The 24,923-nt window shown below is 34.1% G+C and overlaps 2 protein-coding genes across 3 annotated transcripts; one reads left to right on the top strand and one right to left on the bottom strand.

Annotated features, from left to right (window-relative positions):
• Window positions 1–483: 483 nt before the first annotated feature.
• On the top strand, window positions 484–1,948 carry LOC113401623 (alpha-1,3/1,6-mannosyltransferase ALG2). Its single transcript, XM_026641599.2, has one exon. The coding sequence runs from the start codon at window positions 606–608 to the stop codon at window positions 1,866–1,868; it is 1,263 nt and encodes a 420-aa protein (XP_026497384.1). The 5' UTR covers window positions 484–605; the 3' UTR covers window positions 1,869–1,948.
• A 1,225-nt stretch (window positions 1,949–3,173) lies between these two features.
• LOC113401545 (activating signal cointegrator 1 complex subunit 3) lies at window positions 3,174–24,711 on the bottom strand. Of its 2 annotated transcripts, none has more exons than XM_026641487.2 (39): window positions 24,557–24,711; window positions 24,075–24,235; window positions 23,698–23,956; window positions 23,136–23,405; window positions 22,817–23,066; window positions 22,555–22,738; window positions 22,107–22,255; window positions 21,473–21,618; window positions 20,900–21,100; window positions 20,334–20,526; window positions 19,815–20,001; window positions 19,244–19,370; window positions 18,849–19,132; window positions 18,307–18,412; window positions 17,750–17,974; window positions 17,380–17,469; window positions 16,608–16,752; window positions 15,875–16,011; window positions 15,464–15,640; window positions 14,828–15,053; window positions 14,029–14,170; window positions 13,661–13,772; window positions 12,856–12,947; window positions 12,574–12,650; window positions 11,986–12,206; window positions 11,428–11,530; window positions 11,099–11,288; window positions 10,510–10,663; window positions 10,030–10,166; window positions 9,322–9,538; window positions 8,674–8,832; window positions 8,128–8,269; window positions 7,489–7,679; window positions 6,934–7,124; window positions 4,916–5,084; window positions 4,473–4,760; window positions 4,183–4,317; window positions 3,781–3,976; window positions 3,174–3,363 (listed from the first exon to the last, which is right to left on the bottom strand). In XM_026641487.2, the coding sequence occupies exons 2-39, from the start codon at window positions 24,197–24,199 to the stop codon at window positions 3,215–3,217; spliced, it is 6,546 nt and encodes a 2,181-aa protein (XP_026497272.2). In that variant the 5' UTR covers window positions 24,200–24,235; window positions 24,557–24,711; the 3' UTR covers window positions 3,174–3,214. The 2 variants fall into 2 exon arrangements, with proteins under 2 accessions (XP_026497272.2, XP_026497273.2); XM_026641488.2 differs by having other exon boundaries at window positions 24,075–24,204.
• Window positions 24,712–24,923: the final 212 nt, after the last annotated feature.

The following is a 24,923-nucleotide window of genomic DNA, read 5'->3' as shown; positions in this document are numbered from 1 at the left end:
GTAATCATATTATTTATTATCAAGTTAGGTTGCGGTCTAACTTGGCGATAATAATAAAAAAAATGAATGAAAATTTTTGACATGAGGGTAATTGCAGGTTATGTTAGTTTTATTTCATACATCATTAATTTGTGGATGTTTGTAAAGCCAAAATAACCGCTTGAAAGAGACAAATCTTCGTCAGCAATAGGTTTCAAGCACCTACCTTAGTAAAATCAGATCGCGTTTTCGTTTTGATTTAATTCGTTCCATATGTTGTTTAATTCAATCCATTTCTTACGTATATTATCAAAAATATTAATCTATATAAATGACGATTAGTCCATTTTTATCGGTTGATTTTCAGGAATCGCTCCCATAACTCTCGTCAATAATACAAAATAAAGTGAGGCTGTATTTTTTATTACTTTGCCTTTTCCAAAAGGAATTTAATATATCGGACGTTATTTGACGTTGACAATTGACATTGAAGGATAATTGGAATTTCTGAATTTCAGTAAAAAATCAATTTGTATTTTGTCGGCAAAATTTTAATTTAGAGTGTAGATGTGACGACAGGCCTAAGTGATTTCAATTAACACTTTACAATTATTCGTGAAGTTAAAATGGTTAAGATATTATTTCTCCACCCGGATTTAGGCATTGGTGGGGCCGAGCGATTAGTGTTAGATGCCGCATTGGCCTTCAGAAGCAAAGGCCACGAAGTCGCTTTTTACACAAATCATCATGATCCTACGCATTGCTTTGCCGAAACCAAAGATGGCACTTTTCCCGTGACTGTAATTGGCGATTGGATTCCACGTTCTATATTCGGTAGATTCAAAGCAGCGTGCGCTTACGCTCGTATGATGTTCGCCGCTGCCTATTTAGCTTGGCATGTCATTCCAGCAGAAGAGCCGACGATAATTTTCTGTGATCTAATATCATTATGCATTCCATTTTTAAAATTAGCCAGAGGACCTTTTAGAGTAGTATTTTACTGTCATCATCCGGATAAACTTCTTACCACTGAAGGCGGTTTACTGAAAAAAGTGTATAGAGCTCCATTAAATTGGTTAGAAGAATTTACTACAGCTCGTGCAGATAAAGTTTTGGTGAACAGTAAATACACAGCCAGAGTATACCAAGATGCATTTCAAAAAATCAAAGATGTCCCTGATATATGCTATCCGTCAATAAATACAGCATTCTTTAAGAGAACTGTACCAAAATGCTTGAAGGAGATTGTACCTGTGGGAAGTGACAAGTTCACTTTCCTCTCAATAAACAGATATGAAAGAAAAAAGAATTTAAAGTTAGCTTTACAATCATTAGCGGAATTAAAACATATTATTGATGACTCAGACTGGGATAGAGTTCATTTAATAATGGCTGGTGGTTTTGATCCTATTAATTTGGAAAATATAGAACATTTTATGGAACTTACTGACCTAGCAGCAGAACTTGACCTAGTGGACAAAGTAACATTCATGAAATCTCCTAAAGATGTAGAAAAAGTATCTCTCTTATATAATTGTAAGGCATTAATATACACACCCTCTAATGAACATTTTGGAATAGTGCCTTTAGAAGCAATGTATTATAGTAAGCCAGTTATTGCTGTGAATAGTGGAGGCCCGACAGAGACTATTGTTAATGATGTTACAGGATTCCTTTGCGAACCAAACTGTCAGTCATTTGCTGATGCCATGAGCATGTTAATAGTGAATCCAGAATTATGTGAAAGACTTGGTGAAGCAGGAAGGAAAAGGTTTGAAACTAAATTCTCTTTTGAAGCTTTCACAAATCAGCTGGATGGAATATTAACGAGAGAAAGGCAGCTCATCTCCGAGGCGAGAGCCAATGAATATGAAAGAAAGCATAAATAACATGATGCCGACACTCCAACAATATTTGACATTGTTTGAGTGTTGAATTCAATTTGATCTCCTGTGATGACAGTTACTAATAGAATAACAATCATTATTATCTATTTACTCAAAAAAAAAATTCTAGTTCTGAACAAATAATCTTCTAAAATTTTATTTTATATTTCCAAAAAAAAAAGTCATCACATTACTAGCATTTGTCTTCTTTGAATATCGAAAATCGTGGCTTAATAAAAAATAAGTTAAATATAAGCTAATTATCTGATTATAGCATTTTTGTATTACAATTATTTGGAATTAAAGTCTTTAGTATAAAGTGTTTCTCAGTAGTACAGATTAGAGGTTTTATGATGATAAAACACTTCTGTTTTGTAATAATAGTTGAATAGTACACAATAATATTACTTTATATTAGATGTAAGTTTTGTTTTTTATATATGTAGAATATTATTTTTCTATTTCTGTAGTTTTACGTAGATGAGTTTGACGAGGACTTATAAATATATATATGTATAAACAAAATATTTCTCTACCTAAAGGTACATGATGGTTTATAAATAACCTATACTATAAGTACTACCGTCTCTACATATATTTCTCAAATAATTGCTACATTTTTATTAGAAAATACATTTTTCTGTAAAATGTGAATATTAATGTTTAGATTTATAGCAAAAAAAACAAAAAGATAGTTGAATTATAAATATTTTAATATGCCAATGTTAGCTTTATAATGTTCGTTTAATTTTTAAAATAAATATAATATAATTAAGATTTGTGTAATAATTATGAAAAAGTTTCATTAAGATTCGATATTATGTTGATTTAAATTTAACAATATTATTCTATCCCTTACTTCACTCTTTCTTCTAATTTGTTATATTCTACTAGACTATTATAACTTACTTAATAGTTAATATACTTATCTTGCTATTTACTAATTTTAACAAAGGTGAATATGAATACATTTTTGGTCCTAGTGACTTTCTATAATTTAAGTGTATCTCTTAATATTGTTTCACGTAATAACTTATTGCTCTATTTTCTTTTTTATATTTATTTAATTTACTACTCCATGTTGTAAACTTTGTAATGTGTTAATTTTCTCTAAGAAATATTCTTTGTTGTTAAATATATGTTAAAATGTTAATCTTGTTTTATTGTTATCTGTTTGTATCAAAATTATTCACAACTGAGTAATTTCATTACTCCTTTACAGATACAGAAATTTTCTTCACCAACTAATGTTAAACATTATTCAAAAAATGTATCCCTATTGAATATAGATGAATAAAACAAATTACAATAATTTATAAAAATAATTTATTTTTAAATAGTGAACAATATCATTCCATGATTACTTTATCCATAGTGTCATACACCTTCTCCACTGTTTCCGCTGGTAGGGGATCAATCACTTCAAATTGTAGATCATACTGCTGATCCAATCCTAAGTAACTGTCGCTCATTATGTACACAGTATATATAATTCTCCCTAGAATACAAGAAAAAGTCAATTAAATTAATGTTTTCAGGGTATTTCAAAGCCTTTATTTTATAATTAGTATCAAAACACATACATTTTGTATTAAATTGAGACTTATTTTTTTCTGATTTAATGTTTTTTTATCGTTGCTTGGCTTGGCTTTAGTATATAGTTTTACACAGCCGAATATTAGGTAACATTTTGTATATACTTGGATATTTCGTTTTATCAAAAAATACATACAACAAAAAAAGTAATTGAAAATAATATTGTAATATATTATACACATATATTGAACCCTCCTCGAAAACCTAGGGATCTGTAGTCTTATATTTATTTTTGTTTGCCCATATCGAGTAAACATTATACTTGTGAATGTTTCGTAATCGACGAGATTTAACAGTACCCTAAATGTTTATAACTTACCAGTGTTGGGAGGGGTATAGAAGGTAAGGTGCGTGGTTCCCTTGGCGGCGACTCGCTTGAGCGCCTGCAGCTCTCCGTTGTCGACGGAGCCCAGAGTGAGGAACCAGCCCTCGTTCTTCCCGCGCGGGAACCTCGGGCACAGCACGTTGTTGGCGTTCCCGCCGCGTCTGTTCATGTCTATCACGAGGGTGTATTCCTGTCAAGTATGTTAGTTTTAACACAAGAAGTATCTACAATTTCTTAAATTGCAATTCATAAATACAAGGCTGCGGACCTTTTTTATTGATCTAATTCTTTGGATTAACGGCATTTGAACTTTTCAGATAAGATAATTGGCTCTAATATTGTTTATGGCAGGTTCCTTCTACGTACTGGTGACAATTAACAATAATTGCAATTTACCTGATCAGCGTGTAAAGGTGTCCATTGACCCTTAGCAGGCGGTTGCCTAAGTTTTTTGTCTTGTTCGTGGTCTGCGTCGAACCACAAACCTCGGACGAGTATAGTTATGTTCAGAGATGGTAAATCGCATATTGCCTGTTGACAAATATTTAATATTATTCTTAATAATATTTAACTCTGAAGAAATAAAGACGAAGAAATTGACAACTATTTCAAAGGCATCATAATAATACGAGAAGCTTTTCCATGTCTTATTTGGTATTAATATATTTCAAAAATATTCTACTCACCCGATGAACTTGTTCAATTTGAACCTCTTCAAATTCTCTCCTCATATACTTGGCCAGCAGTTCATAGTTCCTCATACAGGCAACTTTTAAGCCATTCATCATCGTACATGGCTTTTTGGAGTCCCTTTCCATGTGCGAGAATATGTATAGATGCTGGGACTCTATGTGCGGAAGCGTGGTCAGAGGGGAGTCGGAAGGCCACCTCGCTTGCACGATACACTGCATTAATATCTGACAGGACAAACATACAGAAAGCCAGCCGTTCTCCGCTGATGTATCTATCATAGCCTGGAAACAAGTTTTATATATATTTAGAGGAACTACAAAAAAAAAGTAATAGATGTTATCAAAAATATATATTTCCAAGCAGTTAACGAACTGAGTTGTATTGTTCATCAATATAGAATTATTAATAATATGCTTGTTACTAATGAGAAAAGTACCTGAATTATTCTTATAGTTTGATCCAAAACCGACTTAGTGTCAGTCAGATAGTCGGTGTTAGGTAGCGTCAGTCTCGTCAAATGTGCTTGGAGCAGAAGGAATGCTTTCACGTTGGACGAGTCCAGGGACAGAGAGTCTACAGCCAGGCGACATTGTTGGGCTAATTCGCTGAGAAAGTGGTAATAATATATATAAAATAATTGGTCTAACAAAACTCCAGTGTACAGAATATAAAGGGTTTTCCATTAAGGGCGCTTGATCTTTGAAATGCAAAAAAAAATACATGTAGGAGAGATATTTGCGAATTTTTTTTTTTATTTGGAAGGTCTATCGACCCCATTATGTATGGAATATGACATCATTCAAATGACCGCCACGGCTTCGGTTGGTGGCGCGCACACGAAAGGTCCAATTTTCGATGACTCTGGCGCACAAATCGGGCTGTATTTGATCGATGGCGTGGCGTATGTTGACTTTGAGGGCATCGGTGGTTTGCGGCTTGTTGGCATAGACCTGCGACTTAAGAAAACCCCACAAGAAAAAGTCCAGCGGGGTCAAATCGCACGATCTCGGTGGCCAGTTCACGTCGCCTCCGCGCGAGATAACCATGTCCAGAAATTGCTCGTGCAGAACTTCCATCGTAGCGTGTGCTGTGTGGCACGTAGCGCCGTGCTGTTGAAACCACATGTTGTCCAGATCCATATTCTCGATTTCAGGCCAAAAGAAGTTGGTTATCATCGACCGGTATCGCTCACCATTGACGGTGACGGCCACACCATTATCGTTTTCGAAAAAATACGGACCAATCACGCCTCCGGCCCAAAATCCGCACCAAACAGTCACTTTCTGCGGGTGCATTGCCACTTGGTGAACCTCGTGTGGATTGGTCTCGTCCCAAATACGGCAATTTTGCTTGTTGACATAGCCATTCATCCAAAAATGCGCCTCGTCGCTGAAGATGATTTTTTTGCCAAAATCGGCGTCAACTTCCAACTGCTCTAATGCCCAGTCAGCGAACACACGGCGCTGTCTATGGTCATTAACCTTGAGCTCTTGGGTCAGCTGGATCTTGTACGGGTGCAGGCTCAAGTCACAACGCAAAATTCGCCAAGTTGTCGTCTGCGAAAGGCCGAGTTCCTGTGCGCGACGCGGAATTGACTGCTGCGGGTTTTCGAGGACACTGTCGCGCACAGCGGCGATATTCTCGGCAGATCTCGCGTTACGTTGACGCACGGGAACCGGCTGATTGTTAACTGACCCGGTTGACTCGAATTTGTCCACCAATCGACGGATAGTCGACTCGGCAGGACGATCATCGCGACCGTAAAACGGGCGAAGTGCGCGGAACGTTGCTTGAACTAAAGACCCATTTTCATAAAACAATTTTATGATTTGCACGTGCTGCTCGACACTGTAACCTGCCATGGTGGTTTGGGAGGACGGAATCAATATAACACACTGCATTTGACAGCTGTCACTCAAACAACATGGCCGCAATCAGCTGTCAAAATTCAAGCGTCCCTATTGGAAAACCCCTTATATATCTTAATTTTAAGGTTGCAGATCTAGTAAATATTTTTGATCTTAATTTGTGTCTTAACAGATCGAATGGAAATCTGCATGGGATATTGGAAAAAAATATGATAATTGTCACGGAACAGAGTTTTGATAAGATTGAAATCATTATCCTGAGGTAGAAATGGTGTGTTAGTTACGTACGTTTACAGAAGTTTCTATTTCGTATAATAATAAATCAGTAATTTATTTAAAAAATATAAGTTTAATGTACTGGTTTCAACACTTTTATTATGAATTTGTTACAAGATAAAAGTTCGGAAATGTTTAACAGGCCAAAAATCTTCTCTCCTTTCAAGGAAAACTTTGGAGCGTATTCAACGTTGTTCCACTGAGAATTGGCGGATACAAGATAATTATACTATAAAGTAAACTGGTACAAAAGTATCGGTTTTTATTGAACAGTTTTTCTTTGAAATACATAAGTATAAAACAAACTTACCCATTAAGAATGTCTTCATTGTGACGCACGGGGAGCGTCGCATACTCCGCCGCGTCGGACAGAATTCTCAAGAGATTGTCCAAAGTGAGATTGCTTTGTAAGTTCACGTGGAAGTGCGCCATCGTCTTGTGAGACAGGTAATAGTAGGAGGCGATACGACCCATCCAAGTAGAGTGGACAGTTCGTTGATCCTGCAAAAAATACAACAATACATATGGTATCCTTATAATCGACGTTCTATATTATAGCTTGGGTTGGATCTGTTGCGAATGTTAAGAGTTCCGGAGATGCAAGTCTTTACATACCCGAGACACGAGCGTCAACGAACGCGAGAGGTCGTTATCGCTCGTGGGAAGTCTTTATACATAAGCAGTTATTTATAAGTTTAACTAGTATCTGTCCGCGGTTTCGCCCGCGCGTAAAAAGTGGACATGGTATTAGGTACCCTATGTTATTTTCTGTATCCCTGACAAGTAGGCATAGATGATCGCTCGAGTAGTTTAGACGTCAGAGCGTAACAAAAAACAAATGAAAGTCACTTTTGCATTTATATACCTCTTCAATTTCCACACAGTTGGCATTACCGAGCGCGTCCAGCGACGTTTGCACCAAGTTCGATAAATAGTAGTTAATGTCTTGTGATTCCAGGCTTTCGAGGTTGTAATACGACGGGTTCTTCAGCAAACGACGGAAGAAGTACGTCCAAGTCAAATAGTCTAGAATGTCTTGTTTACTTTGAACCGTGCCTAAAATTTAAATATTAATAAGTGTTACTATAATTAAATATATATTTTACTAGCTACCCTTCCCGGCTTCGCTCAGGTGGTTTAAGGACTTAAATAGAACTTTTATAAATAAATAACAAACATACAAAGTAAAAACAAATATATTTTTTTCAGCACATCTCACCAAATTTCATCAACAATTGGATGAATGGTTTAGCAACATTTATTTATTTTATTACTAGTTTCCGGCGGCACCTTCGCCCGCCTGTGAGGGTTGCTGAATTCTGCTATTCCAGAATATCATATAATATTCTGCTAATCCTGAATATAATTATTCTGTACCAAACTTCATTCGGAACCATTCAGCCGATCTAGCTTGATTGAGTTACAAACATCCTTTCATACTTTTGTATTTATAATATTATATAAGAAGAGGATTAAAGTAAAGAAAATTGATTATTAACATTACCAGCTACAATTTCAGCATTTAAATGATCAGCTAAGACTTCCAGTAAGCTGGATTCGACTGGGAACGGCTCGTAGAGGAACTTCTTGTAGAAATTTTTCTTCTGATCGTGAACTAATACCACGGCGACTCCCTCATTGTCGTACTGGTGAGAGGAAATAAATCATATGATGAGTCAAAACTTTAACACGATTTGTATGGTTTAGATTCTTAATTTTTATTGATTTTAATCTTGATTGATATGGATCTCGCGTAATTGTTACAAGACGATTAAAGAATAGTTTTTATTAGTTAAATGTATGTAAGTAAAAGTGCCTGTCAGATTATAGGCTGTAGCCTAGCTAAACAGGGAAGAAGTTATTTGGAAAAGCTAATTCTCATTTAATAAATAGGATATTAACAACGAATCAAGACGATTTATAAACTATGAAAACATTTTAAATAAATCATTTTCTTAAACACATTTACTTAAAACATTTAAAAAATTATATATCATAGTAATCTATACAGGAAACACAATATGTCACCATTTGGAGGAAATTTTCTGACCTGCGGTCGACCAGCTCTGCCCATCATTTGCAGCACATCCGTAATGGGCATATCCACGTATCTCTTCTGCTTCCCGTCGAAGTATTCTGTGCCTTTGATGACCACTAAATGTGCGGGGAAATTGACTCCCCAGGCCAGTGTTGCTGTGCAAATTAGCACCTATTTTGGGAGAGAACGCTTTAAATTTAAAAAAATGTTTAAATATTTCAAAAATACTAATTCTTGAAAATATTTATATATATTTTTATTATATGTAAACATTTCTTGAATAGTCGTTTTGTAATATTTATTTGGAAATATTATGATTAATTAATATATATGTAGCGGACGGCAAGTGGATCACCTGATGGTAACCAACTCCCATAGACATTGACACTATAAAATAAAAACCATTGGGCTAAGATGTTATGTCCCTTGTATAACTAGACGGGATTGTTTAAGGCCACCAACTTAAGTTACCATCAAGTTAAATATTATAAAAAATATAACATGGAGAAAATTGGTATATAATTTGAACAAGGATATATTTTAGTACAAGTCTTATCGGATAGTTTACTAAAAATGTAAAGACTATGAAGATTATTGTATGGCGAGTAGTGGAATATTATATTTAAGATAAAGTATGAAATAGAAAATAATCATTCATACCTGAATCTTTTGATTAATGAACAATTCTTCTACCGTAGTACGATCTTTCTCATGAAGACCAGCGTGATGGATTCCAATACCAAACGCTAAGGTAAGTTTGAGGTTCGACTCTCGAATATTCGAAAGGATTTGTTCCATCTCTGCTTCTTGCATGTGTAACCATTGTTTCGGGTTATCTTCAGCAGCTAAATATGCTATCAAGTCCAATGCCGTTAATCTGTAAAAAATATTATTAATTAAATATAAAAAAGTATCTAACTGGATGCCATGTGTATTAATATCAATTTATAATTAAAATTTATTTTTATAATAAACAGCAAGCTGCTGCACTGGCATGTCGTAATATGTTTTCAATTAAGAAACACTTCCTATTCACAAATACCTGATATTAGCACTAAACAAAAGAAAAAAAAAATGAGCACTAAACACCGTGAAAAATTCAATAGTATTATTATTTGCAATTATATTTTGAAAAGGATTGGGAGGATTATATTCACTCACACAAAGTACCGAATTCAACCCCTGGGCTCTTTAAAAATGCGGCTCTAATATTGACATTTTACAAAAAAATCGATAAACAATTATTAAATAATAATATTCAAGTCAGCCGAGCCCACACGCACACACGCACACACATACACACGCTCGCACACACACGAGCTTGTGTCCCTATCGCAAGTCGGTGGCGCGAGGAGCGCGGCGCCGTACCGCGTCTGGCGGCGGCTCGACACGAAGACGAGCGCGGGCGCGTGCGGCGAGTGCGCGCGCACGGCGAGGAACGTGGGCTTGTTCATGGACATCATGCGCGGGCAGTAGTGCCGCCCCGGGTGCCCCGAGATGTGCACCTGCGGTGGGGAATTCCCGATTTGAGTCATTGCATGTGGTTGTATTTATCTTTGTATTTCAAATGTTGGAAAAGGGCAACTACCGCCACGAACCGGTGGCATTTCTGTCAAATTATGATTCAGAAGTGCTCGTGAAAGCCTATTTGAATAAAGTATATTTTGATTTTGATCGTCTCTGATTATAGAAGATATGTCATTTTAACAATTGTATAATAAACGTAGGGAGGTTATAGAAATATTCAGTCTTTGACTGCAAAGTAAAAAAAAAAAAAATTGTAAAAGTATGTGACCACTCATTTGTTTGTTTTTGCCCATCTACTTAGTACCAGAAATTATCAATTACCTCCAAAGGAACAGGTCGGACTGATGGTCTGAAATTGTACAATCCCATTTCGCTGATGTTCAACCAATTGGCGAGGTCCTTAGCGTTCGCGAGTGCCGTCGACAGACCGATGATACGCAGACGACGTGATGTGTGCGATTCGATGAAATTCGTTCTGAAATTCAAATGTTGTAGGATAGACACTTCTATGATGTGTTCTAGTGTTAATTTGTTGGGAATGCAAGTAAAGCTATCCATTAACATTATATTTTGATCAATCTTGCTAACCGTTACACGTTAATGTAATCAAAGTAGCTAATGAATCACAAGGTGTACGTATATTTTTTAATTTTATTCTTAAGTAAATTGAACTATTAAATATTTAATTTATTTAATATTATTCTGAAATAAAATTATCATTGAATTTGGACTATGTATATGTATTTAACATATACGCCGTTCACACTATCTATTTTTGGTTTATAACTTTTTTAGTATAATATATGTTTAAAGAAAGATTTTTTTTTTTAATATATAGTTTTTAGTCTAATAATTAATAATTAAACAAACGGTCTCATTTATGAAAAAATATTTAAAAAGTGTTTATTACCTGGACACAATAACTTCCAGAACTGGTCCTCTATCCTCCCCCAGTAAATGTATCTCGTCGATTACAATTAGAGCAACATCCCTCACGTAGTTCCGTGTCTGCCACGAGCGACTGATGCCGTCCCATTTCTCTGGAGTCGTGACTATTACGTGAGAATTTCGTATCGCTCGTATGTCGGGAGATACGTCACCTGAAATATTATTTCGAGTTATTGCAAGTTTCTATCAATATTTGCAGAGGATATTAGACAATTTTATTTCATAAGCTTACGTTTAACGAACATAGAATGCAAGTATTTTTACTAATAAAAAAAATATATGCAACGCTACCTGTCAACTCAACAACTTTCTTGCCAAGTTTTTCTTCTAACCGTACTTTCCAATCCTTGATACGTTCTTTTACGAGAGCTTTTAGAGGTGCTATGTATACTACCTGAAAACGGATAATTTGAATATTTTTATATTATCACGATACATTTTATTGGAATTAATCAATATTTTAAGCACTATTATTATTTTATGATATATGAAGGCGGACATGCTAATCTGACCCTGATGGTAAGTGATCACCACCGCTCATACACAATGGCACTGTAAGAAATATTAACCATTCCTTGCATCGTCAATGTGCCACCAACCTTGGGAACTAAGATGTTATGTCGCTTGTGCCTGTAGTTACACTGGCTCACTCACCTTTAAAACCGGAACACAACAATACTAAGTACTGCTGTTTGGCGGTAGAATATCTCACGACTGGGTGGTACCTACTCAGAGGAGCAAGCACAAAGCCCTGCCACCAAATAAATGTTAGAGTCTATCTAATACAGCCTTGACTTTCACCATCGAACCTTACTCTAAAATTGAAATCGAAAGGAAAATCTAGCATACCTTACAACCTGGATACTGATTGAACACTCTAAACATGGCCACCTCAGCGACAATGGTCTTCCCCGAACCAGTGGGTGCCCCCAATAGCACGTTATTGTCCGTGTGGTAGAGACAGTGGAATATTTGCGTTTGTATCGGATTGAAATGACTGAAGTTATACAGCAATTCGTACGATGGATTGTTAAGTGCGGTGACTGGGAGAGGCTGGAGTTCTAGTAAATCTGGAAATTAATTTTATTAAGCTTAGTCAGTTAATTTTAACATTTATTTATTTACTCTTGTATCAACATAGTAAGCAAAGTTATATGGGATAATCTATGTGAATAATGAAAATCAAAATTGTACTCTACAGATTAATAAATAAAGGACATATTACAATAACTGCTTATCTCAATTGGAACTAATAAAATGAAAAAGAAAGGCTGAACTCATTTTAGTGCTACGATTGAAATTTCTATGATAAGTGAATTTTTCCTCATGTTCTAAATATAAATATTATTCCTCACATTTCACATTTGAAAGATTATTTATTATCTGTTTTCATATTTTTTATAATTAGTAAATAACCATTTGCAATTTTATAAATACCTGTATGAGGAGGGTGTGTTTCCGGCAGTATGAGGTGTTGGAATGTAAGAGGCAGCACACTTTCCGATCCTACCCATCTATTTAGAAAAAAAGAAAATTATCTTACTAAAACTATTAAAGTTATTTCTTAACAAAAAATGTTAGCATACGTTGATTATCAAGTGGATAAAGAGCTATTACAGAGTTTCTGCTGGGAAGAATCTACATTCCAAACCGGTGGTAACTTTAAATAATTAATACAATTTGTATAGAATCAAAAGTGTTTTTAAGAATCTTTAATACCTTTCTGAAGTCGCCCTTATGTAGTACTGTGGGGGTAAAGGTTCTGATATTGGTATGGTTATCACCAATTCCTGAGGTTCTTTCGTTATCACCTGCAATACATTTAAATAGGTATATTATATAGGTTCATTAGATTAATAGTACTCATTACATATAAATATTTTTAAATATAAATGTATGTTTGTCTGTTACTGTACAATTTACCCAGCTTCAATTATAAAATCTCTCTTTTGATTGAAGAAATGGGTCATTAACAGTACAAGACCGGCTAACTATTTTCATATGATAAAGTATGCACAATGTATAAATATAAACATCTCAAAAATATATTTTACTCTGATCATTGAATATTTTATTTAATAAGGATTAAATAATTTTATATACTAATATTATAGATGCGATTGTAATACTTATTAAGAAGTAACCGAATTTGATGAAATTAATGAATCAAGCTTGTTCTCCAATGATGGACATAACTCTTAAACTAGTATAGCTAAGCATAGCATGGTATAGTATACATTTCAAATATCAAACTACTGATGACAGAAAGAGAGAAATTGCTGTTTAACGTGTGATGTGTTTGTTTTTTTTTTTTGTGTGGGTTCTTCATTCGCTTAGTAACAGAGCTTAAAATCCATATGATTTTATGTATAGAAATACTCTACGGGTTGTAGAATAACATGAGAATAGGAACTATGTACGTATGACAGTGAAGGCACCTTTAAGAATTAGTAAGTTTTATTAGTACTAAACAATACACTAGATTAATTAATGTTTAAATATTCAATAACCTTCGAATTGTTACCTGTTTCTTAGTAATTAGAAAGTATTCATGATAATACATGATATCTGAATCAGGATCTTCAACCCAAATCCAGAACGCCTCGGGTGCTTTACCGTGATATTTGTCGTTCCATCTGAAACAAAAATGATTACTGACTTTCTAAGAGTAAAGTAGTCGTTTACAGTACGTAGCCCGTGTAGCACATTTTAAATTTCTGCACGTCTATTAGATATTGTAAAAATAGTTTTAAATGAGGAAGATATATTGTAATACTATAAATTACTGCTCTTTAAACATTACTACACAACTAGAGTTACATGTAAGTTATATCTTCTGAAATAATTTATTTATACTTGTTTTGTATTTGCATATCTCGTAACAGAACTCACTTGAAATTGGGCGTGATAGTCAGTCGAATTCGTAGCACGGTCCTAGTGATGGGGTGTAAGCTGGCTTCCATTTCTAATAAAGGGAATTCGTCGGCACATTTTTTCAACTGTCTTGCTGTTTTTGGATTGCGAATAAGATCTCCTGAAATGAGAAGTTAATGATAGAAATGTTTGCTCTTCCAAAAATTATTATGTTAAAAAAATAGGCCATATAGACTACTGTTTCAGTAAATAAAATCTTACAAGATACCAAAAAAATATATATATTTTTTTTAATTTATGTAGTCACCTCTGCTCTAAGACGCAGTATGAGAAAGTATAAAATAATACAGTTTTGAATATTGTTATTGTTATAAAATTTAAGATGTTATTTCTCTTACAAAATTATTTTTCAAATCGGAAATTAGGAATACCTAGCCTGTTGGTTATAAGACTTTGTGCAAGCCCTTTTGTGTAGGTACCAAACACTCATCATGTATTGTAGTGCCAAATAGCAAAACTTAGTTTTTTTGTATTCCAGTTTTAAGGGTTAGTCAGTGTAACTACAAAGTGGCACAAGGTACAAAACATCTGAGTTCCCATGGTTGGTGGGGTATTGGTAATATGAGGCATGATTAATATTTCACATGTGACCGCTTACCTAGGATGGCCTATTTGCCAGTCCACATAGCAATGATAGTATTTTGTTGCAATTGATTGCAGAATAATCAATACGAGAATGATATCTAAGCTTGCATTGTCTTATCAATAAGATTTTTTTATTTTTGTCTTTTTTAAAAACACATTTAAGTCAACATACCCAATTCTTTCCAGTCCATGTCTCGTATCTGGTCTGGCTTCAGCATAGGGTACTCGATATGTTTTAACACTTCATTAGGGAAACAGTTGAACTGTCTCATGTCACTATAGAAGTCCCAGATTTGGAGTTCCATCATTTTCGCCATTTTTAGGTAAAGTCCCGCCATGTAGGCGTTGTTCTTACGCAATGTTATCTCAAACAAGGCGCGGACTATTCGAACTGCATTCTAAAACATATTATTAATTATAACTACATATGATTTTATTACTTTTTCAATATGAAAATAATAAAATTGTAAACTTCAATAGAGAATATGTATCTAAGATGGGTAGAAAAAATTTACGACATCAATATTGAAACCTATAAAATTATCAGCATTTCTCTACTATATTGTGCGTGTATTATGCATATAATCCTTCCTCTTGAATCAATCTATCTATTCAAAGAACCGCATTAAAATCCGTTGTGTAATTTTAAAGATCTAAGCATACTTAGGGACAGACAGACATTGTTTTATACTACTTAATGAATCATGTTTGACAATGATTAAATAGGTTAGATTCGCTTATAATGTAATTTAGCACTTATTGTAATAAAAATTAGGTACATTATCGTGTGATACTGTAATATACTTACTTGACTAATATAATTCAAGTCAGATTGTAACGAAGAACCATTAATTCGTCCCCGTGACAAATAAGTTTGGAGCAATATATTGATCTTCCAATGTATTTCCTCTGGTACGTCTTCTATTCTCAACTCACAGAACTGGTCTTTGAGATTCCATAACTCTGTTAATTCTTCTTTACGAACCTAGGAATTTATAAAAAAATTAATAAAATAAATCCAAGTAGGCTCTTAAATGCATTTGAATGTTGTTGCTGAATTCAATTGAATTTTAATGATTCCGGTTAGTAATGTATATTCTAAACCAATCTAAACTATGAGGGACTTAAATAGAGCACACAAAAAAAAACATCATCATAGTCCATCTGTTTAGGAGTTCAGTGATAAACGTATATAATAATGATGTATATATTCGATTACCTTTAGTTGTTGGAAGTCAGAACACCTCGTCAACATTTCGAGTACGTATCCCTGTGTCATCGACTTGCGGACCATGGAGTTGAAGACTTCCATCGTCTCGCACGTGATGTAGTAATGACTGGCAGTTCGACCGAGATCTAAAAATGATTGAAAATCATCATCTTTCCTCTATCCCAAAAATTGTAAACAGAGTTGTAAATTTCATAAAAAATATTAGTGAGAGTTTTTGCCACCAGCCTGCTTGACTCGAGACCTCCTTTTTTAACTGGTATATACCCCCATGTCACGTAGTTGAAGTTAAAAAGTCGCTTAAGTCTTTTAACTTTAAACTACGCGACATCAAATTTGATTAACACATATGATTTTTATTTATTTCTAGCGTATATGTCCCACTGTCTTATAAAAAACGTAGTTCTGATTTTAGTAATAGTACATTTTAATGATGAAATTAGAAAAATATTATATAAGTTGTCATACCATCTTAATTTACGACACCAAAAATATATAAATATTTAAATTCTCGTTCATATATTTTCCATTTATATATGTAAATTATAATTACATATAATTTCATCGTATATACAATGTACATACACAATTTAAAAAAAAAACCGTACTTATTAATTGTTTTGTGTTCACGACTATTCCATAATAGCAATAACATGTATGTACATTCCAAGCATTAATAGTTATGATACTGTAACTGTCTGTCTGTAAATAAATATAATGATACCAGTGACATTGAGGTCTCCCGTCCGCTCGTTGTACCGCAGCATGTGCGTGCGATCCAGCTGCATGGCTGCGTTCGTGATGAGCTCGCGACGTTTTGTTTCTAACATCGGTTCCTCTTGTACGTCGCTGTACGTCAGTCCGTATACCTGCACAACATTTTGTAAACATGTAATAGGAAGGCAACTCGTATCATCGAGAGGATGTTCCTCCTTTTTATAGCAGATGGAAAACTGTCACATGTGTATTCAGAAAGGCAGTGGCGTAGCTAGGTGGGTAAGGGCCCCGGTGCATCAAAATCCCTCTCTTTCCACCCCCTCTTTAGCTTATATTGCTCTTCAAAATTATAGATAAGAAAAAATATATCTTGTGAGGAGGGTCGAGGTTTTTTTGGTAGCTACGCCACTGCAGATAGGCTTGATTGTGTATAAGCCTGTACAGGTAGTACAGGCTTATACACAATCCTACCACAAGTAATTATCGGTAAAGATGTATCTTATAATGAATTTTGTGAGTATAGATATTGTCAATGATTGGCATATTTCGACACGTAAAATTATCGATAAATAATAAAAGCTAGTTATAACGTCTAATAAAAAATTAGGAATTACTATACGAACTCAGTATCTCCTACGGAATTTCGTAAATTCACGGTGATACAATAAATTAATATAGTTAGTGTTCTGTATCACTTGCTGACATCTCACTCTGCTATTCTGCGTTGAATATTGGGTTAATTTCGGCAAAATAACTCTATAAAAAAGATAATAACTTACTTGTGGATTTATTCTCATCCTGACGAAGAGGTATGTGTAACTCAACCATTCGACTGCCTCATCTATATTAGTAACAGTTCCTAAAGCAACCTGTAAATTTATTGTACAATTTAATAGTCAAATACAACTTTTTTATTTAGATAGAATTATTATTTCTTAATTTCATATATTACAATGTTAGCAAAAGGTAATCTATCTTTCCGACCACTAGAGTCTAATCATTGCCAACTTCCAAGATCCGGAGTGCTGTTAAGAATTGATGGGTAGAAAAAATTCAAATATTTTTTTTATTAGAGCGATCCCGGACTTCTTGGCCTGCATTCATAACAAAAATAAAGAATGCAGACTCTTTGCTGGTGTATAGCCTGACCTCAGCATTCAAGTTATCAGCCAACAAGTTGATGAAGTTGCTCTCGATGGGGAACTGGTTGGTCATGGACTTGAGGTAGTGTGTGAGCTTGTCGTGCGTCGTGATGATGATTCCGGAGCCCGACGAGTCGAACTGCGGCCGGCCCGCGCGGCCGAAGATCTGCAGCACGTCCAGGATGCTCAGGTCCACGAACGTGCCGTGGCTCTGGTCGTAGATCTCCGTGCCCTGCCGGACACATTACCAGCTTAGACTGTGTTACCGTGCGTAGCTATATGGATATTTCTATATCATAGCTATATGGAATTAAAAGTTCTGATACATCGAGTAGATTTCGGCAAAATATTACTTCATTTATATGTTACTAGAAATTTTTTGACATTGTCTTGTCTGTCTTGATAGCAATCATCATTCTTATCGGTTGAACGATATAGTCGAAGTGCTTCAGCGCCATCTAGTGATGCCTTCCAAAATGTATATATGAAAAGATACATACCTGACAAAATTTTCATGATGATTAATCGGTCAAACGCATTTTTATATATAAGTTATTGACGTACCCTGATTATAACGGCATGCGCCGGTAGGTTGACTCCCCAAGCAAGTGTGGACGTACACACGAGAACTTTAATGTAACCGTCCGCAAAATATTTTTCAACCATATTTCTGAAAAATATCATATTTGTTAGGGTATTATTGTTGATATATGAGTACATAATATGTTTCATTTTCAATATCTAGACAAGGGAGGGTTTATTTGAAGCCCAAGGAATTAGAATGGAACACAATTGTACAGTGGTTAAATTAAATTTAGATTAGTACCTTAAATCTGGGTAGGGTTTTTGCCAAAAAGGTACCTACCCAGATTTATGGTAAGTGGTCAATACACAATACCAATAATAAAAAGTTTTTGGGCGGTGTTGACCACTTCCATAGGTAGATATCATATCATAAAATAATATAGTTATATATTCCTCAACATCTATCTATTGAACAACAACATTAGCTTTGAAATAATAATATTTAAAAAGGAAATTTACATTAAATTCCGTCTATGTCGGATCATTAAGGCGACATTGGATTAAAACAATACAGTACACACCTGTCACTTCGGAGCATCCCGGCATGGTGACAAGCAAAGCCGGATGAGAACAACTCGCTCAGTTGCTTATTGGGACTGCTTCCGATTGATTTTTTAGCTTTATGAAAACCTGCCGAGTCTTCCGGTTCGAAATACTTTAAGTGACCTTTCTTTTGCGCCAATTCTTTGAGCACCATCGCGGTCTGGTGGGTCGCGTTACGTGCGTGTACGAATACCATAACTTGGTGTCCCTTCTGGACCATATCAACTGCCTTATCGTAACATATGTCGTTCATGGCTTGCATCTGTAGAAAAAATAAATTATAAATGTAATGTATTGTAAACATTAGACAGATAACAATAACAATCTTAACTCTTTCCTATTATCGTATTCAATATATATGTAAAGTAGAAACCTGTCTCAAATGCCCACCACCTCCGCTCCCGGTCTCCTTAACGCCGATGAATGTTTGCTCGAGAGGCACCGGTCGGAACCGCGAGTCGAAGAAAAATAAGCCAATATTCGGATTCACACGTAAAAATCTAAAAATTAGGGTAAAATTGCGTTTAAAGGACTTTCTCAGAAGTTTATTGAAGAAGCTAATGATTAAATTATTAATTTACAAATTTTCCAAATGAGTATTTTGTTTGTCTTTTTTACAATTATTTCATATTAACAGAGAATGATAATTAACATGTGTATTCCCCCAACCCGCATTGGAGCAGAGTGCTGGAATATGCTCCAAATCTTCTCCTCAAAGGGAGAGGAGGCCTTTAGCCCAGCAGTGGGAAATTTACAGGCTGCTAATGCTAATGCTAATTTTAATTGAAACAATCACATTAGCCATATGTATGGATATCTTTGCTTGCAGTGTGACTTCAAAACTTAAATGAAAAGTTATGAGCATGACAGGATAGGTTTTTAATTCTTTTAACCAATTACATCAAATATGAACCTTATTACTTTAAAACAAAATTCAATTTTACCTGGCAACGTCAAGATAATTCGGTAACGTAGCGGACAGGCCCACTATACGGATCATATTCTGAGAGGATTCCACTTGACGCAATGTTCTGGCGACTATCGCCTCCACTATAGGTCCTCTGTCTCCGTGCAATAAATGTACTTCATCTATGATTAGGAGTTTTACTATGGACGCTAATTCCGTATCAGCTGTGAAGAAATTTTAATTGATTTGAAATATATTTTTTTACATCAACGATTTGTTTAGTGTCGCAAACGTCTACTTATTAAATTCATCTAAATTTGATAGATTATAAAAGTTAGCCATTCCGGCCTCATCATAATTATCACTTGTTGAATTAGTATAATTATTTGTGTTAACAAATATTAGCAATCGTTACAATTTTTTTCACGGCAAATACTAGAGTCGAAAGTCCAGATAAAAAAAAGTATTTCTGTATGTTTACCACACACCAATATCGATCGAGGAGAAGCATTCTCGAAGCGTCAAACGTGGTTAGTTTCTTTTCAGATATACTCACTGGCTCCTTTTCGAGTGACAACATCCCATTTCTCAGGCGTCGTCACAATCATCTGCGTCTGTTGAACCTCGGTCTTCGTCAATTTCATGTCACCAGTTAATTCTCGTACGGCTATACCAAGACCTTTGAGCCGTCTACCGAAACTGGCTGTCATTTCGGAAGCTAGGGCTTTCATGGGTGCTATGTAGATTATCTGCGGGGAAGTGAGTAGACTGTTAAATCATCAGAACATCAGTTTACCTTGATGTTTGGGCGTAAATTGATTTTTTAGGTGTTTTGTTTGTGACATAATCGCGTTGAAATGCTGAACTTTCTTCTAAATAATAGAGTACTAATAAATTGCTGAAGAGAACGCAATTTATAACAAAATACATTTCATTGCATACAGCTAGTTTATTTTATGTTAAATAAATTCTCGAGTGGCACAGTTATAATATTTAGCACAAAAATCGACGTGATGCGAAAACAATTTTTTGGCGCAAAAAGTTTTCATATTATTATTACGAATTATTCCTGAAGTAAAATAAAACATATTATAAAATTATTAGAATGAGATCGTTACACACCTTGAACTTATTTTTCATGATGACGTCATTTTCAATATACTGTTTTATTTGATGTACTACAGTGAGTAGTGCGATATTCGTTTTACCCGCGCCGGTGGGAGCACAAATCAGCAGATTCTCATTCGTATTGTAAGCTGTGTTGAATACCACGGACTGTATTCGGTTCAGCTCTTTGATGTTTTCAAACGCCATTTGACCTATCTGTGAGACAAAAGTAATTTAGAACCAGCATATAAACTCTTATAGAATAAACTTGTTTTATAGAATACTTAAACGTAAAAAAATCTTTTGCTCTAATTGAATATTTGATAAGTATTCATTAAGTAAGCCAGGCGAATAGCATTACAAGTGAAATGGTGGAAACGTCCCTGCTCCCTAATTGCGCGATTAGCGATGAAGAAAAAGAAGTTTAGTCTTTGCCCAAGAGTTACTTACTTCGAATTTTTCGTTTAAAAATCTCTTGCAAACAAATTACTATGCGAAATTAAAATATGTAAGGATTTTCGAAAAAAGAATGTGTTCGAATGAGCGTTAGTATAGCAATAGCAAATGCATATGTGTGTCTCCGATTACCTCGTCCAAGTCAGATATGGGCACGCGTTTGTTCCCGACCTCTAAGGGTGCCGGTTCACTTTTCGGTATAACAATCTCTTCGTATTCTTTATTATCTGTTCTTACAGCATTCTCTGGTAATAGTAACTTCAAACCAGAGACGAAACCTAAAATTAAAATGTGGAATATAAAATGTATAACTTTTTTTTAAATTAAACGTTTAATATTCATCTGACTGATCAAAAATTAAGAAAAAATTCAGCCATACAAAACGACTAGCTGTGCCCCGCAATGTTTTCAGTGTTGAATTATCATTATACATGCCCGATCTATAAACACCTCAGTATGTACTTAATGAGGAAGCGTAAATAGCGCAATAGTTTACGGGCCGCCTAGCGATGTAAAAAATTGCAGGATCGGTTCTGAGCCCTAGGGCTATTGTCAACCTAACTCCTAACACAAGTGATAAGCTTAAAAGGAGGGGTATATATGAATATTAGTAATTCCTTCATTAATTTGGGACATTACTACTATTCTTTAAAAAAAACTTCTTTTGTTGTCGTGAAATTTGTCGATGTTGATGTTGATGATGTTCTTTTGTTGATGTTGTGAAATAATGAATATTTGTGTTGAATACGAGAAGTGAATATTTTACCTGCAGAATTCTTTGCATTTATAGAAGAATCATACACATTCGGATATTGCACTTTGGTTTGGAAGTACGATATCTTTTGTAATATGGGATCTATATTGCTTTTTCTTGATGTAGAAAATGGTACAACAGGTTTGTTCAGTTCTGCTATTCTGTTAATTAAGAAAATACACTTTATTACAGAAAGCTTTTGAATATCCTTTGTTTATTGATCACAATAAAATTTACATATCATAGTATATTCTGGAATAAGGAAAATAAAGAATTTCTATAAGAGAGTATGTTTTCCAATTACTCCTTTACTCAAAAGATGAAAAAAAAAGATATTAGTGTATTTGCACATCGGTAGCAAAGGCATAGGCTGTGACTCTTGTATTTTATATCAAGCAAAACTGAGTATGTGTGGGTAGAGTTTAATTGTGAGACAGTAGGGCAGTTTAACTCTCCTTACCGCTTGGCCCGTAATTGTGCTATATTTATCTCTTGTTCTTCTTCATCTTCTTCAATTTTCTTAGCATTTTTAGCTTTCTTCTCTTCTTTTCTGACGAGTTTTGCCAACATTTTCTCCTGTTCAGATAGTACAGAAACTTGGCACAAATACTGTGGCATTTTGTTCTCTGGCAGAAGTGAAGCAACTATGGGATTAAAATATGAATATAATAAGGATTTTATTACAACAATGTTTATTTAAATAAATATAAATATCAACTTACTTTCAGCAATACTTGGTTGGGGAGGCGGCTCTCGAAGACTATCAGTAATTTCTTTACGATGTTGCAATATTTCTTCGATAAATTCAAACTTGTCGAAACCCAACAGCTCAAATAGATCATTTTGTATCTCATCATTGCTTCTTGGAGAATTAAGAAATGTTATAATTGACTGAAGGATATCTGCACTTGATATGCCCATTGATCCATCATAGAGTTCTCTTACCTTTGTTTCTAACCATCCTTTGCCAAACTACAAATATTAAAAATTAAAAAAAAAAAAGGTTTTTGAAGAAAATATTTTATTTAGTATTGTACTTACTTTAGAAACAGATTTAGAAGCACTTGAAGGCACACTGCTATCTTTGCTAACAATTGTGTTATTATACTTCATAGAAAAGTCTGTTACAAAAGCACAAGCTGTTGCCGGTTTCTTGGTCAGCTTGGCCAGTGGTTTTTTAGTTGGCTTGTATGGAATATAGTGACATTGAATATTCTCACCCCATAACTTAGCGATCTTTATTTCACAACTCTCTGTCCTTATGAATTCTTTTGTTTCCTCTAATATATTGTTTGATATTTTTGTAACTATCTGTAATATTATGGGTGTGTAAACAATTTTTAATTATATCTTTTATTGTGAATTTTTAATGAATGATATATATTTTTTTTTTTTTTGGCAAATTAAATTATACAGAAAAGATATTTTACATTGTGTGTGTAAAACTGAACCATTTGTAAGCAATTATATTTATAGCAATAAATTTTGTTCTGTCAAATATTTATCATACTATTTAAAAATTCAAATAAGTAATACAATTGCTACTAATTTACATATTATTATTAGTTATGTAAACTTAAGTTATATAAAAGTGTAATATTACCTCACATATTTTATTAGCACTTGATGATAGAACATTCCCAAACATTTGCCGTAGTTGTGACAAGTGCTTTAGCATTACCATATCCTGGTCGAGAAACATCCTAAGAGTAAATACTGTAGCATCTTCTATCATATCATTTGATGCATCCACAGCTAGTGCCTTACAAGCTTCCTTAAGCTGATCAAGTAGATTAATAATGAAATCAGAAGATGTTTCATTCTCCTTTATATAGTTGTATATATCAGTGAAAGATTTGAATCTGTGAAACACATTTTGTTTTGCTTAAGTAATTTGTCAATCATGTCCACCATTGTTTTTTTTTTTTAATAAATTGTAATAAAAACTTAGAAAATAAATGAATGTAAATTATCTCATACCTTTGTAGATTTTTTGGTAGTTTTACTACTAGTTTAGGTAAATCTGCCGTAGGTTTGAGCTGGCGTGGTTTGTCAAGCTGAGTGTGAGCTCTCAGGGCTCTAGTAATTCTTGGTAATTCCAACATTGTTCCTTGTGATTAAAAAAATACTTTAACATTTAGCTGCTTTAATTTTTTTAATTAATGATTGAAATTGAATGAATGAAAATTTTATGATTTCATTGAGGAATATTTAAACTGTTTATTTTAAGAATTAAACGAAATATTTACTATCTTTAATATAAAATTCCAGCATCAACTTGTTATATGCTGTGAAAGGTACATAAAAATGCAGAAATTAAAAGTTATTTAAAAACATTAGGTTAGTAGAAAGCAGTTCTATGTAAAATCATAGATGTTTTAATAACAAATTTAATCAAAGTAAATATTGGCTAATATTAAGACAACATTGTGAAATAAAATAACCGTATGTTTAGTACTTACTGTGAATAACATTTGTATCGTATTTACATTTATAACGTATAAAATACCAAAATATTTTATTATTAATTAGTCTATTATTTAATTAATATATATCGACACGTTGACGTTATCTCCCAAAGGGAATTCACCATACTTCGTTTTCATAAGTTTATTTTCTCTTTGATTTTGACAATGTCATATAAATCAGCCGGTTCTGACGTTATTGTTATCGTTTAGAAATATTATTATTTAGATTTATTATGACATTTTAAAATTTAAACAAATGATCCTCAAAATATCGTTTTCATGGATACTTTTACAAGTGATAAATAAACTGTAAGTGAAGATTATTCGAATATATACTAAGCGTCCCAAATGTAATCCTTTT

The sequence above is a fragment of the Vanessa tameamea genome, chromosome 20, assembly GCF_037043105.1.
Source record: "Vanessa tameamea isolate UH-Manoa-2023 chromosome 20, ilVanTame1 primary haplotype, whole genome shotgun sequence".
NCBI lineage: Eukaryota > Metazoa > Arthropoda > Insecta > Lepidoptera > Nymphalidae > Vanessa > Vanessa tameamea.
Note: the sequence above shows the minus strand (reverse complement) of the source record. Positions and strands in the feature narration are given on the sequence as shown.

Excerpts from the sequence above, each read along its gene's own strand:
- LOC113401623 (XM_026641599.2), top strand. The coding sequence starts at position 606 with ATGGTTAAGATATTATTTCTCCACCCGGATTTAGGCATTGGTGGGGCC.
- LOC113401545 (XM_026641487.2), bottom strand. The coding sequence starts at position 24,199 with ATGTTGGAATTACCAAGAATTACTAGAGCCCTGAGAGCTCACACTCAG. Across the intron at positions 23,406-23,697 it reads GTGCTAATAAAATATGTGAG|ATAGTTACAAAAATATCAAA; the intron begins GTAATATTACAC and ends ATAATATTACAG. Across the intron at positions 21,101-21,472 it reads CCATATCTGACTTGGACGAG|ATAGGTCAAATGGCGTTTGA; the intron begins GTAATCGGAGAC and ends TTTGTCTCACAG.